The 25,631-nt window shown below is 36.4% G+C and overlaps 1 protein-coding gene across 2 annotated transcripts; it reads right to left on the bottom strand.

The window, feature by feature from the left end:
- Positions 1-523: 523 nt before the first annotated feature.
- tmem116 (transmembrane protein 116) lies at positions 524-25,135 on the bottom strand. 2 transcript variants are annotated; one of them, XM_079814014.1, is made up of 11 exons: positions 23,748-23,982; positions 23,383-23,429; positions 23,225-23,288; positions 23,018-23,146; positions 11,537-11,641; positions 11,382-11,431; positions 7,182-7,265; positions 6,795-6,930; positions 5,507-5,651; positions 2,270-2,349; positions 524-2,179 (listed from the first exon to the last, which is right to left on the bottom strand). In XM_079814014.1, exons 1-11 carry the CDS (start codon positions 23,811-23,813, stop codon positions 2,000-2,002), a joined length of 1,086 nt encoding a protein of 361 aa, XP_079670140.1. In that variant the 5' UTR covers positions 23,814-23,982; the 3' UTR covers positions 524-1,999. The 2 variants fall into 2 exon arrangements, with proteins under 2 accessions (XP_079670140.1, XP_079670141.1); XM_079814015.1 differs by lacking the exon at positions 23,748-23,982 and adding an exon at positions 24,790-25,135 and having other exon boundaries at positions 1,256-2,179.
- Positions 25,136-25,631: the final 496 nt, after the last annotated feature.

The raw sequence follows: 25,631 nt of genomic DNA on the forward strand, positions 1-25,631 counted from the left end.
ACTCGGGTTTACACCGATCAACATTTCTATCCACTTGGGGACAATATTCAGGCTAGGGGAACTCATATTAATGTTGAAATACCTCATAAAATGAAAATGTCATGCCATGGGACCTTTAAAAAGCCATTTCTGTAAAAGTAAATCTCTCCCTTTGCTTTGAACTTTGAGTGTCATATCTTTGCAGATGTTGTTTATGCTCAAACAGCAACATAACACACTAACTAAAGTTAAAAAAGGGAAATCATTCATTAAAATGAATATGTTACAATATTGCATTACTCCCTAAAAAAAGTAACTAATTGTGTTGGTACTTTTTATGGAAAGCAATGTGTTGCGTTCCTTTTTCTCATCTGGGCTGGGCTTGTTTTTTTGTATTTTAATAAATAAAAAAAAAGGTTCTATTTTTGGCAACTGTAAAGGCCTTTTCACCTCAAAAGGGATTCAAAATGAACGCCTGTCCAGTAGAGGGCGCAGGTTTACGTAATATTTTGAGTTTGCATTTCACCATTTTTTTATTCAATTTGAGAAATACTGAATCTATTTTTGTGCAAGTGAGATGAATAAATGCATGCTCACATTTAGTCTAGAACTACAATTAAAATGAAAAGTAATGCATTACTTAGTTACTTGAAAAAAGTAACCTGATTACATTACTCAAGTTACTTGTAATGCATTACCCCCAACACTGCATATACTTAATCAAAAATATAGTCAAGTAGAGTAAAAGTTAATATCTTTTATACACAGTAAAACTGCAAAGTAGCCAAAAATATACTTAAAGGTGCAGTGTGTAAATTTTAGCGGCATCTAGTGGTGAGGTTGCAAATTGCAACCGTCCACCGCTCACCCCTCCCTTTCTGAGCACGTAGAGAAGCTATGGTGGCCGACAAAGGACAAAGATGTCGTCGTCGGAGGGAGCAGAGAGTGTCTATCGCTCTGAAGAGCAGTTTGTCCGTTTAGGGCCACTGTAGAAACATGACGGCGTATAATGGCGATTTCACTGTAATGGGATAGAAATGGCTCATTCTAAGGTAATGGTTCACTATATAAGGTCTTTATACACCACTGAAAACTTAATTATGTATATTATATTGCATTTCTGTCAATAGATCCTCATAAATATTACAAACTGCACCTTTAAGTACAGTAACTAATTACATTTAGGCTACTCCGATACCTCAAAACACTGGATTTGACCGTGTTTAAGGGACAGGAATCTCTCAGGTTTCATTCAAAATATCTTAATTCATGTTTCAAAGTTAAACAAAAGGGTTTGTAACGAAGAGTTTATTCATAACTTTATTAGAACCAATGCCTGGAAATCACAATTTCTAAACATTTCCCTTATACTTCCAAGTTGACCTAATTTCAAGCAAAAAGCTTTTTCCCATGGTTCAGTGCTAGTATCTTGACAAGTACATGTTAATTATTTCTCATCAGCCATGCATATTCTTCAATAAAAATACCTATTGAGAAGCATTGTTTATCAAGAGGAAATGATGTGTGTCTGTTATTGATACCAGCATCGCTAACCAGTGTGTGGGTGGATTCAGCGCATTGTTTTTTGGATGGAAAGCAGCAGCTTCGTCCTCTCAGATCCTGTTTCAGAGCTCTGGCTGTAATCCCCCTTTGGTCTTTCCCTTTTTTACATGTCTCTAGTGCGCCGTGATCTGAAACTCTTGAGCGTGTCAACCTTAGATGATGAAACGTTGATGTCTCAGCTAAGCTTCAGCAGCAGGTGCAGCTTCTGAAATCTCATGACAAAACCAAGGTAGAAAAAAAACTAAAAAAGTTTAGCAAGATTTTCAGTACGCGAGCATCCATGTCTGCACCAGCTGCGACACCAAAACCAAACAGATCTGTTGAACTTCTGGCACAGCAGTGTGTGTTGCATTGGCTCCAGTATCTCACAGGCTCGATTCCTAAGGAGACGCCGTACATGCTGGTAAAATGCACTGCAAGTCGCTTTGGTTGCTCAATGCATAAAAGTACTCGTGCGTCAGACAAAATTAGTGAGTGACGCAGCAGAACGCAAAGCGGCGTAGTTTCGTTTCTGTGAGCGTAGCAGGGGAGTCTGGGTGTTGGCGTCCCTGCTGCTGCTGCTGAGAGAGCGGAAGTGTTGTTGAGTCCAGCCGTAAACCAGGCAATTCAACAGACCTTGAGATGCAGAGGTGAAGGCCTGTGGGGAACAAGAACAAGAACTTTTTTCCATTTGCAAGTGGGGCTGAAGCAGTTATTATTGTAGGAGCGTTTATGCATTTTGGCGAACCTGTAGGATGTAGAGAACGACTCCCATCCTTCCCTCGATTATGTCCGGTTTCACCAACATCATAGTGGCCAGTAATATTGCTGAAATAAACAAGATCATAAAAAACATAGAATGAAGATACTGTTTATCAGTGGATTTATTTAACTTGTGATAACACGTTAGTTTAGGCTCCAATTCTCACTATAATCTAGTTGCTTATTATTAGCATTCACAGTTCAATGTAAATAATTGTAAATATCGCTTGAATGTGTACTGTGCTACGCTTTCCCGTTCTAATTCACGCTAGCAACATATTAAAACATATTAGCAATGTGCAAATTTATGCTAACAACATGCTGGTATGTGCTAATTGATGCAAGAAACATGCTAAATCACGCTTGCAAAATGTTAAAACATGTTACCAATGTGCCATTTTATGCTAACAACATGCTGGTAAGTGCTAATTGATGCAAGAAACATGCTAAATCACGCTTGCAAAATGTTAAAACATGTTACCAATGTGCCATTTTATGCTAACAACATGCTGGTATGTGCTAATTGATGCAAGAAACATGCTAAATCACGCTTGTAAAATGTTAAAACATGTTACCAATGTGCTAATTTATGCTAACAACATGCTGGTATGTGCTAATTGATGCAAGAAACATGCTAAATCACGCTTGCAAAATGTTAAAACATGTTACCAATGTGCTAATTTATGCTAACAACATGCTGGTATGTGCTAATTGATGCAAGAAACATGCTAAATCACGCTTGTAAAATGTTAAAACATGTTACCAATGTGCCAATTTATGCTAACAACATGCTGGTATGTGCTAATTGATGCAAAAAACATGCTAAATCACGCTTGCAAAATGTTAAAACATGTTACCAATGTGCCAATTAATGCTAACAACATGCTGGTATGTGCTAATTGATGCAAGAAACATGCTAAATCACGCTTGCAAAATGTTAAAACATGTAACCAATGTGCTAATTCATGCTAACAACATGCTGGTATGTGCTAACTGATGCTAGAAACATGCTAAATCACGCTTGCAAAATGTTAAAACATGTAACCAATGTGCTAATTTATGCTAACAACATGCTGGTATGTGCTAATTGATGCAAGAAACATGCTAAATCACGCTTGTAAAATGTTAAAACATGTTACCAATGTGCCAATTTATGCTAACAACATGCTGGTATGTGCTAATTGATGCAAAAAACATGCTAAATCACGCTTGCAAAATGTTAAAACATGTTACCAATGTGCCAATTTATGCTAACAACATGCTGGTATGTGCTAATTGATGCAAGAAACATGCTAAATCACGCTTGCAAAATGTTAAAACATGTAACCAATGTATTAATTCATGCTAACAACATGCTGGTATGTGCTAACTGATGCTAGAAACATGCTAGCAATGTGCTAGTTGATGGTAGAAACATGCTAGCGATATGTTGCACATGTTAGCAATGTGTTAATTCGTTCGAAAAGTGATGGCAAAATGCTAGAACATGCACGCGTTGTGCTAATTTACGCTAGGAAGTAGGAACATGTTAGAAGCATGTTAAAATTTGCTAGCAAAGTGTTAAATCATATTAGAAATATGTTAGCAACGTGATAAAACATGCTAACAACATAACACCCTAACAACTACCCATCAATCCATCCATACATCTACTTATCTATTTTATTTAAATAACCATGTTTTTAATTATGCTTAGATTCAGCTTAAAACAATTACATTTACTCAGTTAAAAAGTATGAACATGGCTAAAATGCGGCTAACAAACAATATTCAATTGGTTAAATGTATGATATTGAAATTTTTATTTATTGATGCATATAAAAACCTGGGGATTGTGTATTTAAAACACATGCAATGTATTAGTCCTATTAAAGACCTGTTCCTTGTTTCATTTTTGTATGACTGACAAATATGCATCACATTAAGTTTATTTGTGCAAAAACTGTGTAATCCAAATGCGCGAAAGTTTTATATGCAACATACATCTTCAATTTAGGCCTATTTTATATGCAATTTTATATTTTGTATCTATTTTATTTGCAATTTTATATCTATTTTATATGCAGTTTTATATTTTAAATGCAATTTTTCATTTATTATATCCATTTTATATGCAGTTTTATATTTTATATCTATTTTATATGCAATTTTATATTTTATATCTATTTTATATACAGTTTTATATTTTATATCTATTTTATATGCAATTCAAATACATAAATCTTCAATTTAAGGCTATTTTATATGCAGTTTTATATTTTATATCTATTTTATATGCAGTTTTATATTTTATATCTATTTTATATGCAATTCAAATACATACATCTTCAATTTAGGCCTATTTTATATGCAGTTTTATTTTATATATTTATTGTATGCAATTTTATTTAATATTTTATATCTATTTTATATGCAATTTTATATTTTATATCTATTTTATATGCAATTCAAATACATAAATCTTCAATTTAAGCCTATTTTATATGCAGTTTTATATTTTATATCTATTTTATATGCAATTTTGTATTTTATATCTATTTTATATGCAATTTTATATTTTATATCTATTTTATATGCAATTCAAATACATAAATCTTCAATGTAAGCCTATTTTATATGCAGTTTTATATTTTATATCTATTTTATATGCAGTTTTATATTTATATCTATTTTATATGCAGTTTTATTTTTATATCTTTATTATATGCTTTTTTTTTTTTTATCTATTTTATATGCAATTTTATATTTTAAATCTATTTTATATGCAATTCAAATACATACATCTTCAATTCAGTCATATATTAATGTTATGTGTGTACAGGTGTTAAAAGATTAAAATAAATTGTGATTAATCTCTATCTGTTTTTAGTAAATGTAAAACATTTCCTCATTGGCTCCTCTGTAATCTTATATAAAATGTTTTAACTTTTCAATTTTAAAACTTTTAAACCCCTGGTTTCACAGACAAGGCTTAAGATAGTCCTAGACTAAAATGCATGTTTGAGCTGTTTTAACTGAAAGCAACTTGCACCGAGATATCTTAAAATATGTCAGTGCCATTGTTTTGTCTCAAGATGCACACTAGTAATGTTTTTTCTAATGCACGTTAATAAAAGCTACGCAAATGTGCAAATTGAACTAATGCCTAATCCTGGCTTAATCTAAGCCCTGTCTGTGAAACCAGGCCTAAATGTTTTATCGTTTTGAGGTATTGTGTGCTCACCCGGGCCCCAGCAGAAGAAGAAGGCCGAGGGATAAAGCAGCATCCGTCGCTCCAGGAGACGCAAAGTCGCCCAATGATGGTCCCCGAAAAAACCCTGAGACGTGACCACACGCTTGTACAGGGAGCGAGCTTTACACATCAGAGTCTGAAATTCAAAGGTGGAATACAATGAGATAATGATTGAGTCACACGTGTTTTTGAGAGCAGTAATACTGTATATGCAATAATATTGTATCTATTTGAATTAGGGGTGTAACGGTACACGTATTCGTATTGAACCGTTTCGGTACATAAAACACCACTCTGCCTCTTTTCATTTTCATTAAAAATATATATTAAGCATTAATAGCCACACAAATGTGGTCCAGGCAACTCCTACATTATCTTCACTGCATGTATGTTTAAATATCCTTAAAATATAAAGTTATGAAACTTATGAAACCCTCAGTCAAAACGATTTGGCAGACAACAAATGATAGATTCATGACACCAAAGATCGCCCGTTAGATCTACACGAGATGAGCCACTACAGGACCTCAGAGCCAGCGGCAGACGGCAGAAGGACTAGCCGAGGAAAGGCTGCTCTCGCCGGGGTTAATGAGCGCTGAGCGCCCGGTGATCGCCTGGATCTCACAACTCCAAAAACACAAGATAATTTTTTTAAATAGGCGCTCTTTATAAATAAACCACAGATTTGAGCTTTAAACAACTACATTCTCACCTGAAAAAGTCTTAAAACTACATTTTGTGACACAATAGTTCTATTTTTAAATTATGCAGGGTTTCTCATCACGTCACTTCACCACGTGACCGCAGCGAGCAGGCTCCTGATTGGTTAACGCGGCGCGAATTGACGGCAAAGTTAATTGACGGCAAAGTTACGCGAATTCGCTTCAAACGCGTGAATGCACAAAAGCACAAAAAAAACGCGCAAGACGCTCAATTCGCGTCCAAGGCGGATTCGCCTCCTTCGCGCCGCGCGAAACGCGCCTTCCGCGCCGCGGGACCTCCAGACGTGCGTCAACACGCCTTTCCATTGACTTAACATTGAAATCACTCGCGCCAGATGCTCTATTCGCGTTTGGTGTGAACGCAGCATTACGGGTCTGGAATGACATGAGGGTGAGTAATTAATGACAGAATTTACATGTTTGGATGAACTAACCCTTCAAGTTATAAGTTATTTAAAATTGCACTAATATTTTACAATATTACTGTTGAAACTTTTGAACCGCAGTGTACATTTAAATCATAAACTGCTCAGCTATTCAGAAATGTTCAATCTCACCGTGATGGCGATGAAGGTGAAGAGGAAGGTAGCGAGGAAAATGGCCATGCAGTAGTTCTGAATGACGACACATGCGGTGACTTCTGTTGTCATATATGAGGTGAGATAAACAGCCCCTGTGTGCATCAGCAAACATCTGGAAGACAATCAGCATCATATCAAACATCTGGAGCGCTGGATTCTGATTGGTCAGTTGCATCATTCTGGCTATACTGTATACACAGACCCACACAAACAACTCGACTATAGTTAGATATAACTACTGAACTGTATGAAATGCTTTTAATAACAATAAGCTGATTCAAATACGACTCTGTGAAGTTATGATGAAGTAATGAGAAAGTACAGTTTATTAATCAGTACATGTAAGAATACAGTTGGACTGACCTGTAGGGCTGGGTGAAGTTTGTGTAACAGTGAAACACATTTCCTGCCACAAAGACGGGCACCGTGAGCATTAAAGGCAAAAGACTGTGTGGAGAGATCAGGACAGACGACATTATATTCATGAAATCTGCTTAGATCATATTTAATATCACGGAAACATGCTAGCAACCTGTTAAATCGTGTTAGCAAAATGTTAGCAATATGTTAATTCATGGCAAAAAAAATGCTAGAAACATGTTAATTCATGTTAGCAATACGTTAAAACATGCTAGAAATGTGTAAATTAAAGCTTAATTTGTTTAAAAATATTTAATTAATTTGTTAAAAATGTGGTATGTTCTAATTGATGCTAGAAACATGCTACCAATGTGCTAATTAATGTTAGCAATACATTAAAACATGCTAGCAATATGCTAATTCATGGTAAAACATGCTAGCAACATGTTAATGCTAGCAATATGTTAAAACATGCTAGCAATGTAATAATTCATGCTAGAAAAATGCTAGCAACATGTTAAATCATGTTAACAACTTTAAAACATGACAGCAATGGGTTAATTCAAGGTAAAAACATGCTAGAAACATGTTAATTCATGCTAGCAATACGTTAAAACACGCTAGAAATGTGTTAATTAATGTTTCATTTGTTTAAAAATATTTAATTAATTTGTTAAAAATGTGGTATGTTCTAATTGATGCTAGAAACATGCTACCAATGTGCTAATTAATGTTAACAATACATTAAAAAATGCTACCAATATGCTAATTCATGGTAAAACATGCTAGCAACATGTTAATGCTGGCAATATGTTAAAACATGCTAGCAATGTAATAATTCATGCTAGAAAAATGCTAGCAACATGTTAAATCATGTTAACAACGTCAAAACATGACATAAATGTGTTAATTCATGGTAAAAACATGTTATAAACATGTTAATTCATGCTAACAATACATTAAAACATGCTAGAAATTAATGCTAGAAAAATGCTAACAACATGTTAAATCATTTGAAACATTATGCTAATTCATGCTAGAAACATGCTAACAATATGTTAGCAAAATGCTAAAACATATTAGCAATGTGCTAATGGTAGCACCTTGTTAAAATGTGGTATGTTCTATTTGATGCTAGAAACATGCTACCAATGGGCTAATTGGTGGTAAAACATGCAATATGTTATAACATGTTAGCAATGTGCTCATTAATGCTAGAAACTAGGGGTGTAACGATTCATCTACTACATCGATGTATCGATTTATTTTCCTATGATCTAACTACATCGATCTGTGCTCGGCAAGTTGGCCTTCCGGACGACATATATCGATCTAACATCGTTTTAAAAGGTAATCAATCGATTGTATCGATCATAGGAAATAACGCATTGGATTTAAGCACGTCAGACTTTATATGGATGTTTTTTCTTAGCACTTTTAATGATAAAGGCGTTAAACGTTACTCGATTCAGTCTGCCTATCTGTGACATCATCGCAACGCACCAGCAGCAGCGCTCATTGAAATGAATGGGATCGTGACGCTTTGTCGCTGCGTGTCGCTGGCGGTGTGAACGGGGCTTGAGAAAACAAAACATAGCATGGCGCATGGCAGAGGAGAAGCCAACGAGCGAGAAATTATCAAGCCACCAGGAGAAAGCACTACCTGTACTTTCAACCCTTGCTTGTTACCTGTGCATTCCTGACACCAGTGTGCCAGCAGAGCGAGTTTTTAATAATGCTGGCGACATAGTGAACGCACAGAGAAGTGTTCTGAGGTCAGATCATGGTGATATTTTTGAAAAAGAAATCTGTAGAGTCATTGAAGAGTAGTTGGTTACATTTTATCTTTTGTTAAATATTGTTTGTTTATTAAACTGAGAGTAGTAGCAGGCCAGTTTATTCAATCTGAAGAAATGTTGGTTGCAGTTTATTTTTGATATTAATATTGTATTTGTATTATTTAAATGTTGAAAAACAACAGCAAAAGTAGCAGGTAAACTTACTATTAATTAAACCTGAAGAGAAGTTAGTTGCACTTTATTTTTGATATTAATATTGTAATATTTTTATGTTGGAAAACAAAAGCAGAAGTAGCAGGTTAACCTACTGTTGAAATGTTGGTTGCACTTACTGTGCTTTTATTGAATATGTATTGAATATTGAAAATGAGAGCAGAAAAGGTTATCTTCCTGTTAATTCAACCTAAACTGTTGGTTGCACTTTATTCAAATAAAATTTTAATGCATTTGCCATTAATTGTTGTTTACTTGTTTGTTTATATCCATAATTAATTGATATACCGGATTCCCTTACAATAAACAACAGGAATCTTGGAAATTTCACCTGTATTGAGCAGTATCCAGATATTTATTTCAGTCACACAATTTTTGGCTAAAAAGTTACTGAATCGATTTCAAGTCACTGAATCGTTTCGGATCGTATCGTTCTAAATTAACCAATATCGTCCTTGAATCGTATCGACAACCTCAAATCGTGATACGAATCGTATCGTTGTTAAAACGAATCGTTACACCCCTACTAGAAACGTATGTAAACATTGTGCTAATTTATGCTAGGAACATGTTAGCAAACATGCTATCTATCTTCTGATAGACTGTATTACCTTCAAAACCTTTAAACTTTAAGCTTTAAAACTACTTCATACTGAAAACCTTCAAAACATCAAGCATTTAAACGTCTTCAAAATGTCATGGTCAGGCTTTCTCAAGCCAACTTAAAGTTGACAACCCTCTACGCACACATTGGCAATAGAATCGCCATTGGCTAGTACATTTTTTTGTTTAGTCGCCAGACTGATATAGCCTACTTTATTATATATATATATTTATATATATATACATATATATATAAAAATTCCACCAAATTTATTAATATCATTGTAAAATTGCACAGCTTTTCGAATATCTGAACGTACACGCTTAACATCAGTCAATCAAGCATTAGACTATGTTCTGATATTATGATAATCAAGCACTATTTAATGATAGAATTTTAGTAATTAGAACTAAAACTGTTGGAAAGCATGTATTAATGCATATTTGTCATTTAACTGAACTTTGGACTGGTGGTGGTGCTTAAGATATTGTTGGTGTTTCTGTAAAAAAAAGATAATAGTAATTATATTATATTATTAAAAGATAATAATAATACTACTAATTCTACTACTAATAACAATATACAACGCACTAAGGATTGATGAGCTGCTGGGTTCATGAATATTTCACGTTGACAGCATTCGCTCAAACTGATTTGCTGAAATCAAAAGAGGGACAGGAAAAGATGAGCGCCAGCCAATGAGATTGCCGTTTGCGCATTAGTTCCCGCCCACTACCGGAAAAAAAAAAACGGTAAACGGCAATCTTCTGCTTGTTCTTAAAACCAAATGAACTCTGTTATTTTGACACGAAAATACAACAAAGAATATTGTTAACATGTAGCGCGTCAATTTTGCGTGGTAAGATTCTTGCGCGCCCATGTGTGTGTGAGAAACGCGCTCAGCAAAGCGACAGAGTTCTTCACACTAGAGTCAGATGAGCTGATTTGAAATCGTATCGCTTGCTTGACGAGAGCGAAGCTCTCAAGCGCTCATTCAGAGCGTTCAGCGAGTAAAAATATATTTACGCTAAACTTATTCTTAGCATCTAACACACACACTGGCGAGTAAAATCGGAGAATTTATTAGCCAATGGCTGATGATAGATATTATTTAATCGCCTAGAGTGACGATTTACTCGCATTGTAGAGGGTTGCTTGACAAACTTTTTGAATCTAGAATTACCTGGTATTTTTGGGATAGTTCAAAAACTATCCCAAAAGTAGCCCAAAAATGAAAATTCTGTCTCTCAAGTTTTTCCAAACCTGTATAAATGTATTTGTTCTGTTGAACACAAAGGAAGATATTTTGAAGAATGTGGGAAACTGAAGAGTGTTCTGTGGCACCATTGACATCAATAGTATTTTGTTTCCTACTATTGAAGTCAATGATGCCCCAAAGCATCCTGGTTACAAACGTTCTTCATTTGTGTTCAGCAGAACAAAGACACAAATTGTAATTTTTAGGTGAATTATCCCTTTAAGTAAGTACAAGTGCGTGCACATACTGTAAAATAAAGTGCAATCAAACTTATTACAGGAATTATGTTGCTCCATCAATATATTTAATATCAGTTTCAGTGTACTCACCATGACAGTACTGGAGTCAGACATCTGCAACTTCTTGCTCTTGCTGGATTCTGAAATGAGCAGGCTAGTCAGCATTGCCAGCATTTACAGTAAAATGGCTATATTATGCCGCTTTATTTCCATCCTCAGCATGTTGATAATGATGAACTGAGTACCTCGGCTGGGAGCCCGTACAGTCTCCTGTGATACTTCCGGCTCAGTCCGGCGTACAGCACCCAAACATAGTGCAGCGTGTAAAAGAAGGAGGCCATGTACAGCGTCTGCGGGATGTGAAAGTCAAAGGCAGAAGTTAGTGAAGTTTAATCACTTATACATTGTAAACTCAGAAAAGCTTGACCTATGTTGTCGCAATACCGTAACCCATGTCTCTCACATTTATTGTGTGATGGCAGTGATTCCTAACCCATATGAAAAATATCTGTCACAGCTGGTTGCCGAAATGAGAGTTATGAGGCTGGATCTAATCGCAGCAGTCGCTTTATTTAACAGGGTAAACACAGGAGTAACACAACCAACTAAACAGACAAAGAAACAACTGAAAATGAGGGCTATAAATACACAAGGTGCGTTCCATTCGACCGTAAGTGGACTGCGAAGTGGACTTCACATCGGAAGAAAGCGCTACAAATATTAAGACCATTGATTAAGAACACATTAATACATAGTTACCCAAATCAAAATGTATTGTCATATTCAAAATCATATTGATTTTCATATTCAGCATCAAATATGTCTACAGTCAATTAAATATACAAGTATATGAACTAATAAAACTTGATTTGATTATACCTTTAGATACATACTGTGTGTTTTGTAAATGTATATTTCCGGGGTTATTCAAATCTTGCCCTGAAGGGCCAATGCGCTGCAGAGTTTAGCTCCAACCCTGATCAAACACACCTGAACATGCTAATCAATGTCTTCAGGTTCATTAGAAAATCACAGGTAGGTGAGTTTGATCAGGGTTGGAGCTAAACTCTGCAGCGCATTGGCCCTCCAGGGCAAGATTTGAATAACCCTGTATATTTCTATTATATGGTTTTAAATTTGAAAGTAAAGTAAATTACAATATTAATTTATGTTGTATCATAATCTGCTGACCCCGTCGTTCCCTTTCTTTGACGCTGCAGGGCGTTCCAAATGAGCGATTATTGTCAGCGAAGTCCACTTCAACTGATATACCGTGCTCAGGGTTTAGGGAGCAGTGAACACTGCGTAGGGACCATCGAATGGAACGCACCTAAAGACTCAGTGAAGGGAAGAAGCAAAGAAGAGGTGGAGTTAATCAATTAACAAATGAGTAACCATGGAACCCAATGGGAACATACTACTAATGAACGGAGATGAAGGAAGCAAGAACTAACAGAGGTAAAACAGAAACCTCGGGTCACTGACAACATATACTTTAGCATCTTAGAGCACTAATAATGAAAATAATATGCTTATTTGCAAACTGAATGCAATGTTTTCGGACACTTAACTGCATGTTAACTGCAATTAAATAAAATATATTACAGTTTAAATGCATATTAAGTTACACAGTTAGCTGAATTTTATAGTTCATTTTAGGTAGGATTTAGGTACATCACTATATTTAATTTCATAATTACTTATGTTATCGCTGAAATATGGTTAAAGTGAACTGCTAAATGTATTGACACGCATTTATGGTAAACTAAAATATATTTAATATCATTTCTTCATTCATGTCATTAAAACTTGTGTGTCTCATATATATATATATATATATATATATATATATATATATATATATATATATATATATATATATATATATATATATATATATATATATATATATATATATATATATATATATATATATATATATATATATATATATATATAATTACACATTTATTACATATTATGTAACATTTTATTATTTATAGAATATTTATTATATAATTACTTGTGCTGTCAAATCGATTAATCACGATTAATCGCATCCAAAATAAAAGTTGGTGTTTACATAATATATGTGTGTACTGAGAATAATTATTATGTATATATAAATACACACTCATTCATGTATATATATATTAAGACATAATTGCATGTATATACTATATTATATGATATATAAATATAACAAATATTTCTTAAATATATACACGATTACAAAGTGCGCGATCATAGAAATATATATGTAGATTCCTCATTCGACCGATCTGCGCAGGCACTAATGAGGCATCTATGTAAATATCTATGACTGCGCAGGTATTTTGACCTTATTCGCAGGAAGTGATGGCGGTCTGGAGAGCTGATGACATTCGTCTGATATGAGGTGAAATAACAGCATAAATACCGTTCGGTTTCTCTCAGAAACCGATCGTTTCGTGTCTTAAGACCTCAATGTGTCGCCACAAGCCGCGGGGTTTAATTTGAAGTTGTCTGTGCATGTTTTTTTTACTCTAATAGAATTGGACCCCATTCACATGCATTATACGACTGACAGACGCAACGGTTGGAGTTAAAAATCTTAATTTGTGTTCTACTGAAGAAACAAAGACACCTACATCTTGGATGCCCTAGGGATAAGCAGAAAAACTTCACATTTTCGTTTTTGGGTGAACTATCCCTTTAAGAAACCCTTTATGAAAGTTCACTCTCTTTGAGTACACTTAAGTGCCCTTATTATATTATGTTATGTTATCTGCAAGTAAAGTTTTTTAAATATACTTCTAAGATTTGAATTACACTACAAGGGAACATTCAATACAATTAAGCACATTCTTTACACAAGGAACTAGGGTTGGAAAACACAGTCTTACGGCACCTTTGATGACATTCATGTCAAAGCATTCCAGAACGTCATCATTCCAGGATTGAGCAACTTCTTTATGTTAAACATAGCATATCATTCTTCTAGAAAAGCCTAACTAGCCAACACGGGTTTCCTTTCTGTTTTGCTTTGAGCACAGTTGACTGAAAGAGGATTATAGTTGTTAGTTATATTTGATCAAGGTGTGTTTCGGCTGATTTGAACAGTCACTATCGCACTATAACAAAATACGTCAGCGGGCTAAAGTCAAGCACTGTGTCATATCAGTGAGTGAAACACTTAAAGCTCATGCAAAGGTGAATGTGAATGGATGCTATCAAACTCCAAAAATGACAAAACAGCCCCATAACAATACTATAAAAGAGTTCATACAACATGCAACAAAATACGTCTTAAACTTGCTCACTTGATCTTGTCATTAAATGTTTTTACACTAACTCATCAAAATGATTTAAGCAATTTCAACTTTTTTATATAAGTTATATGAGATACAAGTCGATTTTTAAGTCAGTTTAATAACATTTAAGTTGAAATGACTTGTACAACCAAGTTGATTATACTTAAAAATTTAAGGCAGCAACTGAGCTTGAGTTTATTAAGTTGAAATAGGTGGATTTTGTTTTATCGCGAATGCTACCATTTCGTTTTCTGTATGATTCTGTTGTCATAGATTAATACCAATAACTGTTATTCTAAAAAAAAAAGCACACTTAATGCAGGATTTTAATCATTCATTCAAATAATGTTAATATAGTTTTACATCTTTTTACACTTCTGGTTCCCTGGGGAAGAAGAAAGCATGAAGACCAGATCATTTTGATTTATCACTATGAGCGCTAAAAATGTAAATGATTCTAGTAAACTTATGCGTGCCGGTCCGGTCAGATGTGTCTCATCAGTGAGTGTCACATGACCTCAGGCAGGGTTTTCCAAAACTCAGGGCGTTTTCAGGGCGTTTTGCGTAATCCTTCTGCATGGAGGATTGACAAACAGTGTCAAATGTGAAAAAAATCTGAGCATTTTCTACAAATAGCAGGGGTTCAAATAGGGGCTGAAACATTTATTTTCTAAAAAAAAAATCTTCTTATATTTACATGAATAACAATGTTAAATTGTTAAGCTTGACAAATGCAGCCAACACTACAATATATGTAAAGTTATTTACTGTATATGGGGTAAAATTACAGAGCATCTAAAGGGACATGGTGATGGAAAAGATTTTAGGAGGAAAAACTATATTTCAAAGCTTTTGCATTCCCAAGAAAAAGCAAAAGAACAAAGAACTCAAAAGTGAGCACAAAACATATGCAAGAAAACACATTCAATGCATTCAAGCACTGACATTTTTAAAGATATCAAACTCAAATTTGGAACAAACAGCTTGTTATGGCTTTGGTTTTCTCAGTTTAAGAGTTAAACATGTTTTGGAAATTATATATTTCATATAAAATACAAATGTCTATAACTTTTTTTTTGTTTCACTTTTTTCACTTCAGCGATAATCTGCTAAGTGTCTTTTTTAAAGAGAGACAAAACTCAAGTCTGTGCTCCAAAGCATTCAAGATTTACAAAAGTTTAAGTTGGAAATTTCATTTAGGTCTATGCTTGAAAAATGGTTAGCATGTAATAAATGGATCATAACTATTCCATAAATATAATTTAGTAACATAAAATCCCCTAAAAATAAAAAATATTATCAAACAAAAAAAAGTAATTCATGACAATAATTTATAACATAAAAAATATTTACATCGGTTGCACATGTTTATTTTATGTTTTCTCATAATTTATCTATATTATTTTTGCCTAATTTATGTATGTTAAATCTTATATTTTTACACTTCACCATGTCCATATTAAATTATGCTACTTTGTCTTAAATTTTAATGCCATGTTACTTTTCAAGCTAGGTTAGTTTATAATAACATAATAACACATTTGATAAAAAGGATTTGTGCCTATAATGCCTTAAAAGTAGAGCTGCACGATACTGGATAAATTGAGAATGATGATTTTTTTGGTTTAAAATAGAGATCACGATTCTCCAACGATTCTGAATAGACAGCTAAACAAAATAGCATGCAATTTATTACAGGTTCTGACAAAATGTTAATTGCTGCAGTCTATTTAAAATGCTTTTTAAAAATCGGGTTGAATGAATGATTCAATGACTCACTCAAAAATACTTCATTGTTTCATTACTGGATGAATCAGTGTTTTTGAATGAATCTCTTGAATGAATGAATGAATGATTCAATGACTCGCTCATAAAGAATTCACTAGTTTCATGACTTGATGAATCTGTGTTTCTGAACAAATCTCTTATGTGAATGATTCAATCACTCACTCATAAATACCTCATTGTTTCATTACTGGATGAATCAGTGTTTTTTATTTAATCTCTTGAATGAATGATTCAATGACTCACTAATAAAGAATTCACTTGTTTCATGACTGGATGAATCAGTGTTTTTGAACGAATATCTTGAGTGAATGATTCAAGGACTCCCTCATGATTCAATGACTCACTCATAAAGACTTCATTGTTTCATTACTGGATGAATCAGTGTTTTTGAATTCATCTCTTGAATGAATGATTCAATGACTCGCTCATAAAGAATTCACTTGTTTCATGACTTGATGAATCAGTGTTTCAGAACAAATCTCTTATGTGAATGATTCAATCACTCACTCATAAATACCTCATTGTTTCATTACTGGATGAATCAGTGTTTTTTAATTAATCTCTTGAATGAATGACTCACTCATAAAGAATTCACTTGTTTCATGACTGGATGAATCAGTGTTTTTGAACGAATCTCTTGAGTGAATGATTCAATGACTCACTCATGATTCAATGACTCACTCATAAAGACTTCATTGTTTTATTACTGGATGAATCAGCGTTTTTGAACGAATCTCTTGAGTGAATGATTCAATGATTCGCTCATAAAGACTTAATTGTTTCATTACTGGATGAATCAGTGATTTTGAACGAATTTCTTGAGTAAATGGTTCAATTACTCCCTTATAAATACTTAGCTTGTTCCATTACTGGATGAAATGATTCAATGACTCACTCATAAAGAATTCACTTGTTTCATGACTGGATGAATCAGTGTTTTTGAACGAATCTCTTGAGTGAATGATTCAATGACTCACTCATGATTCAATGACTCACTCATTGTCACATGGTGTCTTGGTGTTGGTTCATGTTCATTGTTCTTGGTTCATGTTTTAGTTTATCATGTTCTTGCTTTGTTTTAGTGTCTTGTTCACAGTCTTGTCATGCACTTCCTGGTTTTGTCATGTTTCAGTGTCATGTGAATCCCATGCCCTCATGTGATCTTGTGTCTTGTCCTGTCATTGGTTCATTGTCTCATCACTGTTCACAGGTGTCACTTGTCTTGTCATTAGTCTGTGTGTATTTAAGCCCTCATGTTTGCCATGTGTCTTTGTCTGTTATTAACGTTGTAACCTGCTGGTGGTGAGTTTTGTTTAGCCATGCCATGACTTTGTTTTATGTTTTGACCAAGTCAAGCCAAGTTTTGTTTGTTGTTTTGCCAAGTTTTGAGTTATGTTAGGATTTATGTTTGTTGTAAATAAATGCTGCACATGGGTTCTGAACATTTGCCGCCAGTGGATCTATATGTTACAGAATAACAGACCTACAAAATGGACCCAGCAGTTGTATCCTTGCTTCGTCTACGCCAGGGAAACCAAGCCATAGAGAACTATGTGGAGGAGTTTTGTGGACTTTGCTACCAGGTGAACTTTAATGATGTTGCCCTCAAGGGTATTTTCTTAAATGGACTTAATGACCTTTTAAGGTATTTGATGCCAGAGAGCAATTCTCCAGGAACTCTAGCTGGATATATTGACTATGCACTTCAGTTGAGTGGCTCATCTTTTACTGTGGGAACGGTGGATGAGGAGCTCCACGTTCCCACAGTACTCTCCACCCCAGTGAGCCCAGCCCACGTCCATGCTCCAGCCCACGTCCATGCTCCAGCCCACGTCCAGGCTCCAGCCCACGGCCCCGTCCAGGCTCCAGCCCACGGCCCCGTCCAGGCTCCAGCCCACGGCCCCGTCCAGGCTCCAGCCCACGGCCCCGTCCAGGCTCCAGCCCACGGCCCCGTCCAGGCTCCAGCCCACGGCCCCGTCCAGGCTCCAGCCCACGGCCCCGTCCAGGCTCCAGCCCACGGCCCCGTCCAGGCTCCAGCCCACGGCCCCGTCCAGGCTCCAGCCCACGGCCCCGTCCAGGCTCCAGCCCACGGCCCCGTCCAGGCTCCAGCCCACGGCCCCGTCCAGGCTCCAGCCCACGGCCCCGCTGTCCCACCCAAGAAAATTTTGGGGGGGGGCAGGGGGTACATGGAGGCCATGAAGGCCACGCCTCTGTGGGCCCCTGAACCGCCATTACTGCCATGGCCTGTAGAACTGCCGTTGCCGCCATGGCCTCCCACGCCTGAGGGTCCAGGTCCGCCCACGCCACAGGGTCCAGGTCCGCCCACGCCACAGGGTCCAGGTCCGCCCACGCCACAGGGTCCAGGTCCGCCCACGCCACAGGGTCCAGGTCCGCCCACGCCACAGGGTCCAGGTCCGCCCACGCCACAGGGTCCAGGTCCGCCCACGCCACAGGGTCCAGGTCCGCCCACGCCACAGGGTCCAGGTCCGCCCACGCCACAGGGTCCAGGTCCGCCCACGCCACAGGGTCCAGGTCCGCCCACGCCACAGGGTCCAGGTCCGCCCACGCTCCCAGGCCCGGCCGTGTCATGTCTGGGTCCGGTGCCCCTGCACGGGCCTGGCCCCCCATCCCTCCCCCAAGACCGCCCCCCAAGACTTTTTGTTAAGACTCTTTGTTAGGTTATTGATGTGTTGGTGTTGTTTGGGCGTCAGGGGCCGCCCATAGAGGGGGGGATCTGTCACATGGTGTCTTGGTGTTGGTTCATGTTCATTGTTCTTGGTTCATGTTTTAGTTTATCATGTTCTTGCTTTGTTTTAGTGTCTTGTTCACAGTCTTGTCATGCACTTCCTGGTTTTGTCATGTTTCAGTGTCATGTGAATCCCATGCCCTCATGTGATCTTGTGTCTTGTCCTGTCATTGGTTCATTGTCTCATCACTGTTCACAGGTGTCACTTGTCTTGTCATTAGTCTGTGTGTATTTAAGCCCTCATGTTTGCCATGTGTCTTTGTCTGTTATTAACGTTGTAACCTGCTGGTGGTGAGTTTTGTTTAGCCATGCCATGACTTTGTTTTATGTTTTGACCAAGTCAAGCCAAGTTTTGTTTGTTGTTTTGCCAAGTTTTGAGTTATGTTAGGATTTATGTTTGTTGTAAATAAATGCTGCACATGGGTTCTGAACATTTGCCGCCAGTGGATCTATATGTTACACTCATAAAGACTTCATTGTTTTATTACTGGATGAATCAGCGTTTTTGAACGAATCTCTTGAGTGAATGATTCAATGATTCGCTCATAAAGACTTAATTGTTTCATTACTGGATGAATTCGTGTTTTTGAACAAATTTCTTGAGTAAATGGTTCAATGACTCCCTTATAAATACTTAGCTTGTTCCAGTACTGGATGAAATGATTCAATGACTCACTCATAATTACTTAGCTTGTTCCATTACTGGATGAATCAGTGTTTTTGAACGAATCTCTTGAGTGAATGATTCAAGGACTCGCCCATGATTCAATGACTCACTCATAAAGACTTCATTGTTTCATTACTGGATGAATCAGCGTTTTTGAACGAATCTCTTGAGTGAATGATTAAATGACTCACTCATAAATACTTCACTTGTTCCATTACTGGATGAATCAGTGTTTTTGAATGAATCTCTTGAGTGAATGATTCAAGGACTCACTCATGAAAACTTCACTTGTTCCATTACTGGATGAATCAGTGTTTTTCAACGAATCTCGCCACCTACTGGTGTAACGATGTAATTGATACAATCGTTATTTGAAGCATCAGGTTACATACAAAAGGTGACTTACTCTATTTTGATCACTGCCATAGACATCAGTGTTTATATCCCATCTATACACTTTTATCCCAGTACTTCTGTGATCATTTGAATTATTGTATAATGATATTGTGTGGTCGGAAAGACTGTTTGTGAAGATGTTTCATACCTAAACATGACAAAGGCTCTCTCTGGATAAGAACGCAGACCTGAATGTTCACACGTACCTGTCAAAAGTTTAAAAGACCAAGCCAAATCGCTGTCATTTAGCGAATCTAGATCACGATCGGTTAGCGATTAATCATGCAGCTGTACTTAAAAGACTAGCCAATTCCGAACTACAGACTGAACTTTGCCTCCACGCATTACTGAGCAGTGACGTCCACACACACCCACGACAATCCACTGCTATAAACAAGATTGTGTGGCGTTTAAAAGTGGGGCAGAACTAATTATATCTGGCAAAAGAATATGAACCAAATTTGCTGCTCCACTTCCTTTTCAGATTCGTCCCAGTTCTGTGTTTGTTTTGTGATTTAGAACAAAATGGTTTTAAGGTCTGAGCTGAGAGCAACTCATTTTTGAAGTGAAACTGTCTAGCACAAACGCTTTTCTTCTCGGTCATATTTTTGCCAGATGCAAAACAAACAGGCTTCAATAATGAGTGACACATGTTTGGGCCTGCAGTGCATCGGCAGAGTCGAGAGATGAATCACAGATTTAAAATGGACCCTCTCTCACTGGTGTTTCATCAAAACTTTTTAGGAACATTTTATTGGCTTAAAACCGGGCATTTTTATGGTAATCTAGTAATATATCATGGTACACGTGATGTAAACCATGGAAGCATGTCCAAGAAAGATGGTATTTTTGGTAACATGCTATTACTTCCTCTAGATGTTAAAAATACCAGTCTGTTAAAACATTCCTTGAATTAAAAGTGACCGGAGAAAACAATGAAAGACTTGTTCACATGCTTTCCCTTTAATGCAGTGTAATAGAGCTGTTTGTGAATGTAAAAGGTCTGCAAAGTTAAGGGTGGGCGATATTTCCAAAATCTTATATCACAATATGAGTAGTTAATTTATTTCACGATAACGATATATATCACAATGCAGTTATTTTTGCTTTAAATAAGGTTATGATTTCAAACATTTTGATTCCCTTGAAATTTCATAATTCTTGTCACCATTTTTCAATACCATTTAAAAAAAACTAATACTAGCCTAAAAAAACTCTCAAGCTTACTGAAGACAAGTAAACAGTGATAAAGAAAGAGCAAAGAAAGCAAACTACAACAGAACAAAGACACAAATGAAAAAGACCTACCGGAAAAACAAAGTCAAAATAAACTAGAAATACTACATCAAATGTATTTAAAAAACTATGCATAGTCTTTACTGCGTAAATTAAATATACATTTAATCTTATTAAAGTAACAAACGTGATTCAGTCAAGAGCAGGGAGAGATTTTTGGTTAACATTAATAATGACAGCCGGTAAATTAGGCTGCTGTCACTTTAAGACCGACTGCACGGATCCAATATACTTGTGCGTTTTCTTTCTCAACTGTTTACGTTCACATAAGACAAAAATGACTGTTTACTTGCAAATCCATGGTCACTTTGACTCATAGGTATGTGCATTTAACCTTTCAAGCCCACTCAGTTCAGTTCTCACAGTCTCTCAGAGAGTGCGCATATATACTGAAATGAGTTCTCTTTCACTGTTAATTGCGCTTCAACGCTTTAAAATCACCTGTTTTTAAACCACAATGCTTAAAAACACATGGAAAATGCAGCACAGCAACCTCACATGAGCATAACCACGATAAAGACGATAGTCCAAAATCTCTACAGAAAAAAACCCCTAAATAACGACTTATATAGTGATGATCGATTTCAAAACACGGCATCATGAAGCTTCGAAATGTTATGAATCAGTGAGTCGATTCAGCGGTTTGGACCACCAAAGTCACGTGATTTCAGCAGTTTGACACGCGATCCGCATCATGATTCGACTCACTGATTCATAGCGCTTCGAAGCTTCATGATGCAGTGTTTTGAAATCGGTCATCACTATATAAGTCGTTATTTAGGGGGTTTTTTGTGCACAAAAACTATTCTCGTCGCTTCATAAAGTTATTGTAGAACCACTGTAGTGAGATGGACTTTGTAACGACTTCTTTAGTACCTTTAAGGGTCTTGAGAGTGTAAAGTGCCATTGAGGCCTTTCAGAGCCATCAGATTTCAACTAAAATATCTTCATTTGTTTTCTGAAGATGAATGGAGGTCTTACGGGTGTCCAACGACATGAGGGAAAGTAATTAATGACAGAATTTTCATTTTTGGGTGAACTAAGCCTTTAACAACCACTTTTCCTGGTTCAGAGCTGGTGCTTTGGGTGTGGAAAGACAAAGAACCGATTTGAAACTAGGCTCTGGCTCCGAACCAGCACCAGCACTGCCTTGGTGGAAAAGGGGTTTCAGACAGAATCCTTGATTGAGCTGTTTCAGAAACTGTGAGAAAAGAGCTGATGCAGCAATGAATTTTATAAGAAAATTAAAGTGTTTTTGACCTTGGATGCATGTAAACCTGATGCAGGAGACCTGCAAAACTACATTAGGATCTTTTAAAATAGCATAATATGAGCATTTGTTTAAAGAGGATGCTCATCTTAGTAATACTGTTCTTTTGATCCCAGATGCAGTCGACTGCTCCAATGTGGTTTTATTTGTGGAAGTGCAAGTATGATGCAAAAACATTGCATGTGCATACAAAGGCATATAGAGGAAGTAGTGTTTTTTCGCCAATGATAAGCATTATTTTAGCATGATATTATTGAGTCAGTTCTGTACCTGTTCCACTATGTGGAGGTTGTAGCAGATGTTGTAAGAGTCGCAGTTCTGGGTGAAGAGAAGACCACCAACCATCCAACTCAAAGCTAACAGCAGGTCTGTTAAACTCAACAAGAGTAACGGCAGCACCTGAAACACAGGGTTGTTTCTGTGGTCAATATTACGTTTGTATGAACATATTGTTAATATTTCAATATGGAGGCTTACCTCTGGTTTTCTTACTAGTTTTTTATAAATGGCATATCCGATTATGGAGCCAGCACCTACAATGCTGAGAGGGAAATTATCAACACATAAGTATAGGAGACATAAGACACGTGTCCATTTATTAAATGACTGCACATAATAAACAATAGATAGGCTACCTTAGCATGGCCATTGTCATTTGAATACATCGAACCGTCGAGTATACCTTTGAAAAGAAAAGAAAAACAAAAGAAGAATAGTGCATTTAATCGGTGTGTGTTTACTTTAAGCATGTAGACAGAGCATCAAATGCAAGAGAAGTATTTTTATGAGTTTATGACAATGCATGACCTAGATATGAAGTGTCTGGAAATATATACATTACGGAAGTCAGTGATTCGTTTACTTGCTAAATAAGTTAGTAATTGAATTGATTGTTACTTCTCAAACGCATTTAAAAAGATCATTTCAAGAAAATATATTCCATGCGCGCGCCCGAGGCAAATAGTTTAGCTATGTTGTAAAATGTTGTAAAACTACTTACAGCTGTCCAGTTATCAGTCGGAGTGGTGGTGTTAATCTGTGAATTATTTTGTCCAAAATAGTCCATATTGCAATAATAAATAGCCTATTTAGTGATCAATCAATTCAACTTTACCCCTATATCCTTTCTTGTGTAACAAAAGCAAATAGCAGTTCTTATAAATGTATATGTGCTACTAGAACATGCAAAAATAAGCATTTACTCACACACCGGAGTTATAAAGTAACAAAAATGTGCTTTCGAACTCGAGTACTGTAAATAAATAAAACAGCCCCGCCCACTGCATCACAACGCGGCTTCGATTGGCTACCATCCGATTGCGTCACACCTTCTTCATGTTTCAATGTACATTCGGCGCTCAAAGGAAGCGACAGCGCGTGCTTCACTAGGCTTGGAGATACTGGCGCTTTGTTTGGGCTCGCTCAATCCTCTGTGTTTGCAAAGACGTGAAAATGCTGTGTGAAAATCGTGAAGATATAATTTGGGTTTTTAGTAGTGTTGTAGTCAAGACCACCTAATCCGAGACCAAGACCAGACCAGCACTCCTTACATTCATAAAGATCCACATTATCGCCTGAGAAATGACTTATTTTTCATCAATAAATATCATTATAAGACACTATATAGAGCTGTTACCAACCAAATGAAATCAATAACAACAAAATGCATCTTTGCACTGCAGAGGTGGCACAGAAGATCCATCTGAATTGGTAAATTACAAATGCATAATAATGTTTAGTAAATAGGCTATATTGAATGCTTGTATAAAAGTAATATCATGTTTGCAGTCACGCTCAAATTTGTGAAAACAGCTCTCTTGTAATATTGCCCCTATATCACGTTATAATATAAAAATCCAGATCTCATACAAGTACTTTTTTGCAACAATATCACACATTTTATGAGCATTTGTATTCATTTTGGTGACATAATCCCTCATATCATAATCCCTCAACCGAAATAAGTTATTGATTGCATCTGAAGCAGTGAGTTTTACATGCAATCACATTAACATTGTTATTAAATAAATCAGACAACGCACCGGCAATTTAGTAATATCCCAGCAGTTGTGGTCTTCACACAAAATCCTGTATCCTCGAAGTTTGAGAAAAAATGACCGAATGTCTCGAATACTACAACACTAGTTTTTAGAGGCATGAACAAATCATGTTAAAATATATAACGATGTTAAAATATGAGTTACACCTATTAGTTGACTAGCTAAAAAAAAAGGCTGTTCCATGAAACTAATTTGCTTGCAATTTGGCCTTATTCTCAAAGGCTGCTGTTTAAGAACCTTTTAGACACAAACTTATGAAATATGAATTACAAGATCTACATAGATCAGTGTCTAATCTGACTCCAGGTTGCTTGTGCATCTATTTTCTGTGATAAAAACAGTACAAGTGATTCTAATTTCAAACATGTTCTGTGTTGTCCGAGTTAGATCTGACTGATGTGCGTGTTATGCACTGGCCTGTCAGTTCACATGACCATCAGAGCGCTACATCTCTCACCCATGTCTGGCTTCATTAATGACAGGATGCATGAGAACAATGGACACAAGGACTGCCAATGAAGGCTGTCTAATAGAGTTTACATCATTTCTTCATATCAGCCACTGTGCTTCACATGGAGGTCAAATATGGCAGTGCACATACACTAGGGCTGTAACTTTTTGACTATTTTTCAAATAAAAGCTGTGTCATAAATCAACAAATGCTTTTTCAACTTTAGTTTGTGTGTAATGTTGCTGTTTGAGCATAAAAAGATCTGCAAGGTTGCAAAGCTCAAAGTCCACTCTAAAGGGAGATGCACTATATTGCCAAAAGTTTTGGGACGCTTGCCTTTAACAACTTCCCATTCTTAATCCATAGGGTTTAA

The sequence above is a fragment of the Gobio gobio genome (assembly GCF_949357685.1).
Source record: "Gobio gobio genome assembly, chromosome: 4".
Taxonomy (NCBI): Eukaryota; Metazoa; Chordata; class Actinopteri; order Cypriniformes; family Gobionidae; genus Gobio; species Gobio gobio.

Bases quoted from the DNA above. Each gene is read 5' to 3' on its own strand.
- tmem116 (XM_079814014.1), bottom strand. From the start codon at position 23,813: ATGGACTATTTTGGACAAAATAATTCACAGATTAACACCACCACTCCG. The intron at 6,931-7,181 runs GTCAGTCCAACT...ATTGTCTTCCAG, and splicing joins AACTTCACCCAGCCCTACAG to ATGTTTGCTGATGCACACAG. The intron at 2,350-5,506 runs GTGAGCACACAA...TGTTTATTTCAG, and splicing joins CTTCTTCTGCTGGGGCCCGG to CAATATTACTGGCCACTATG.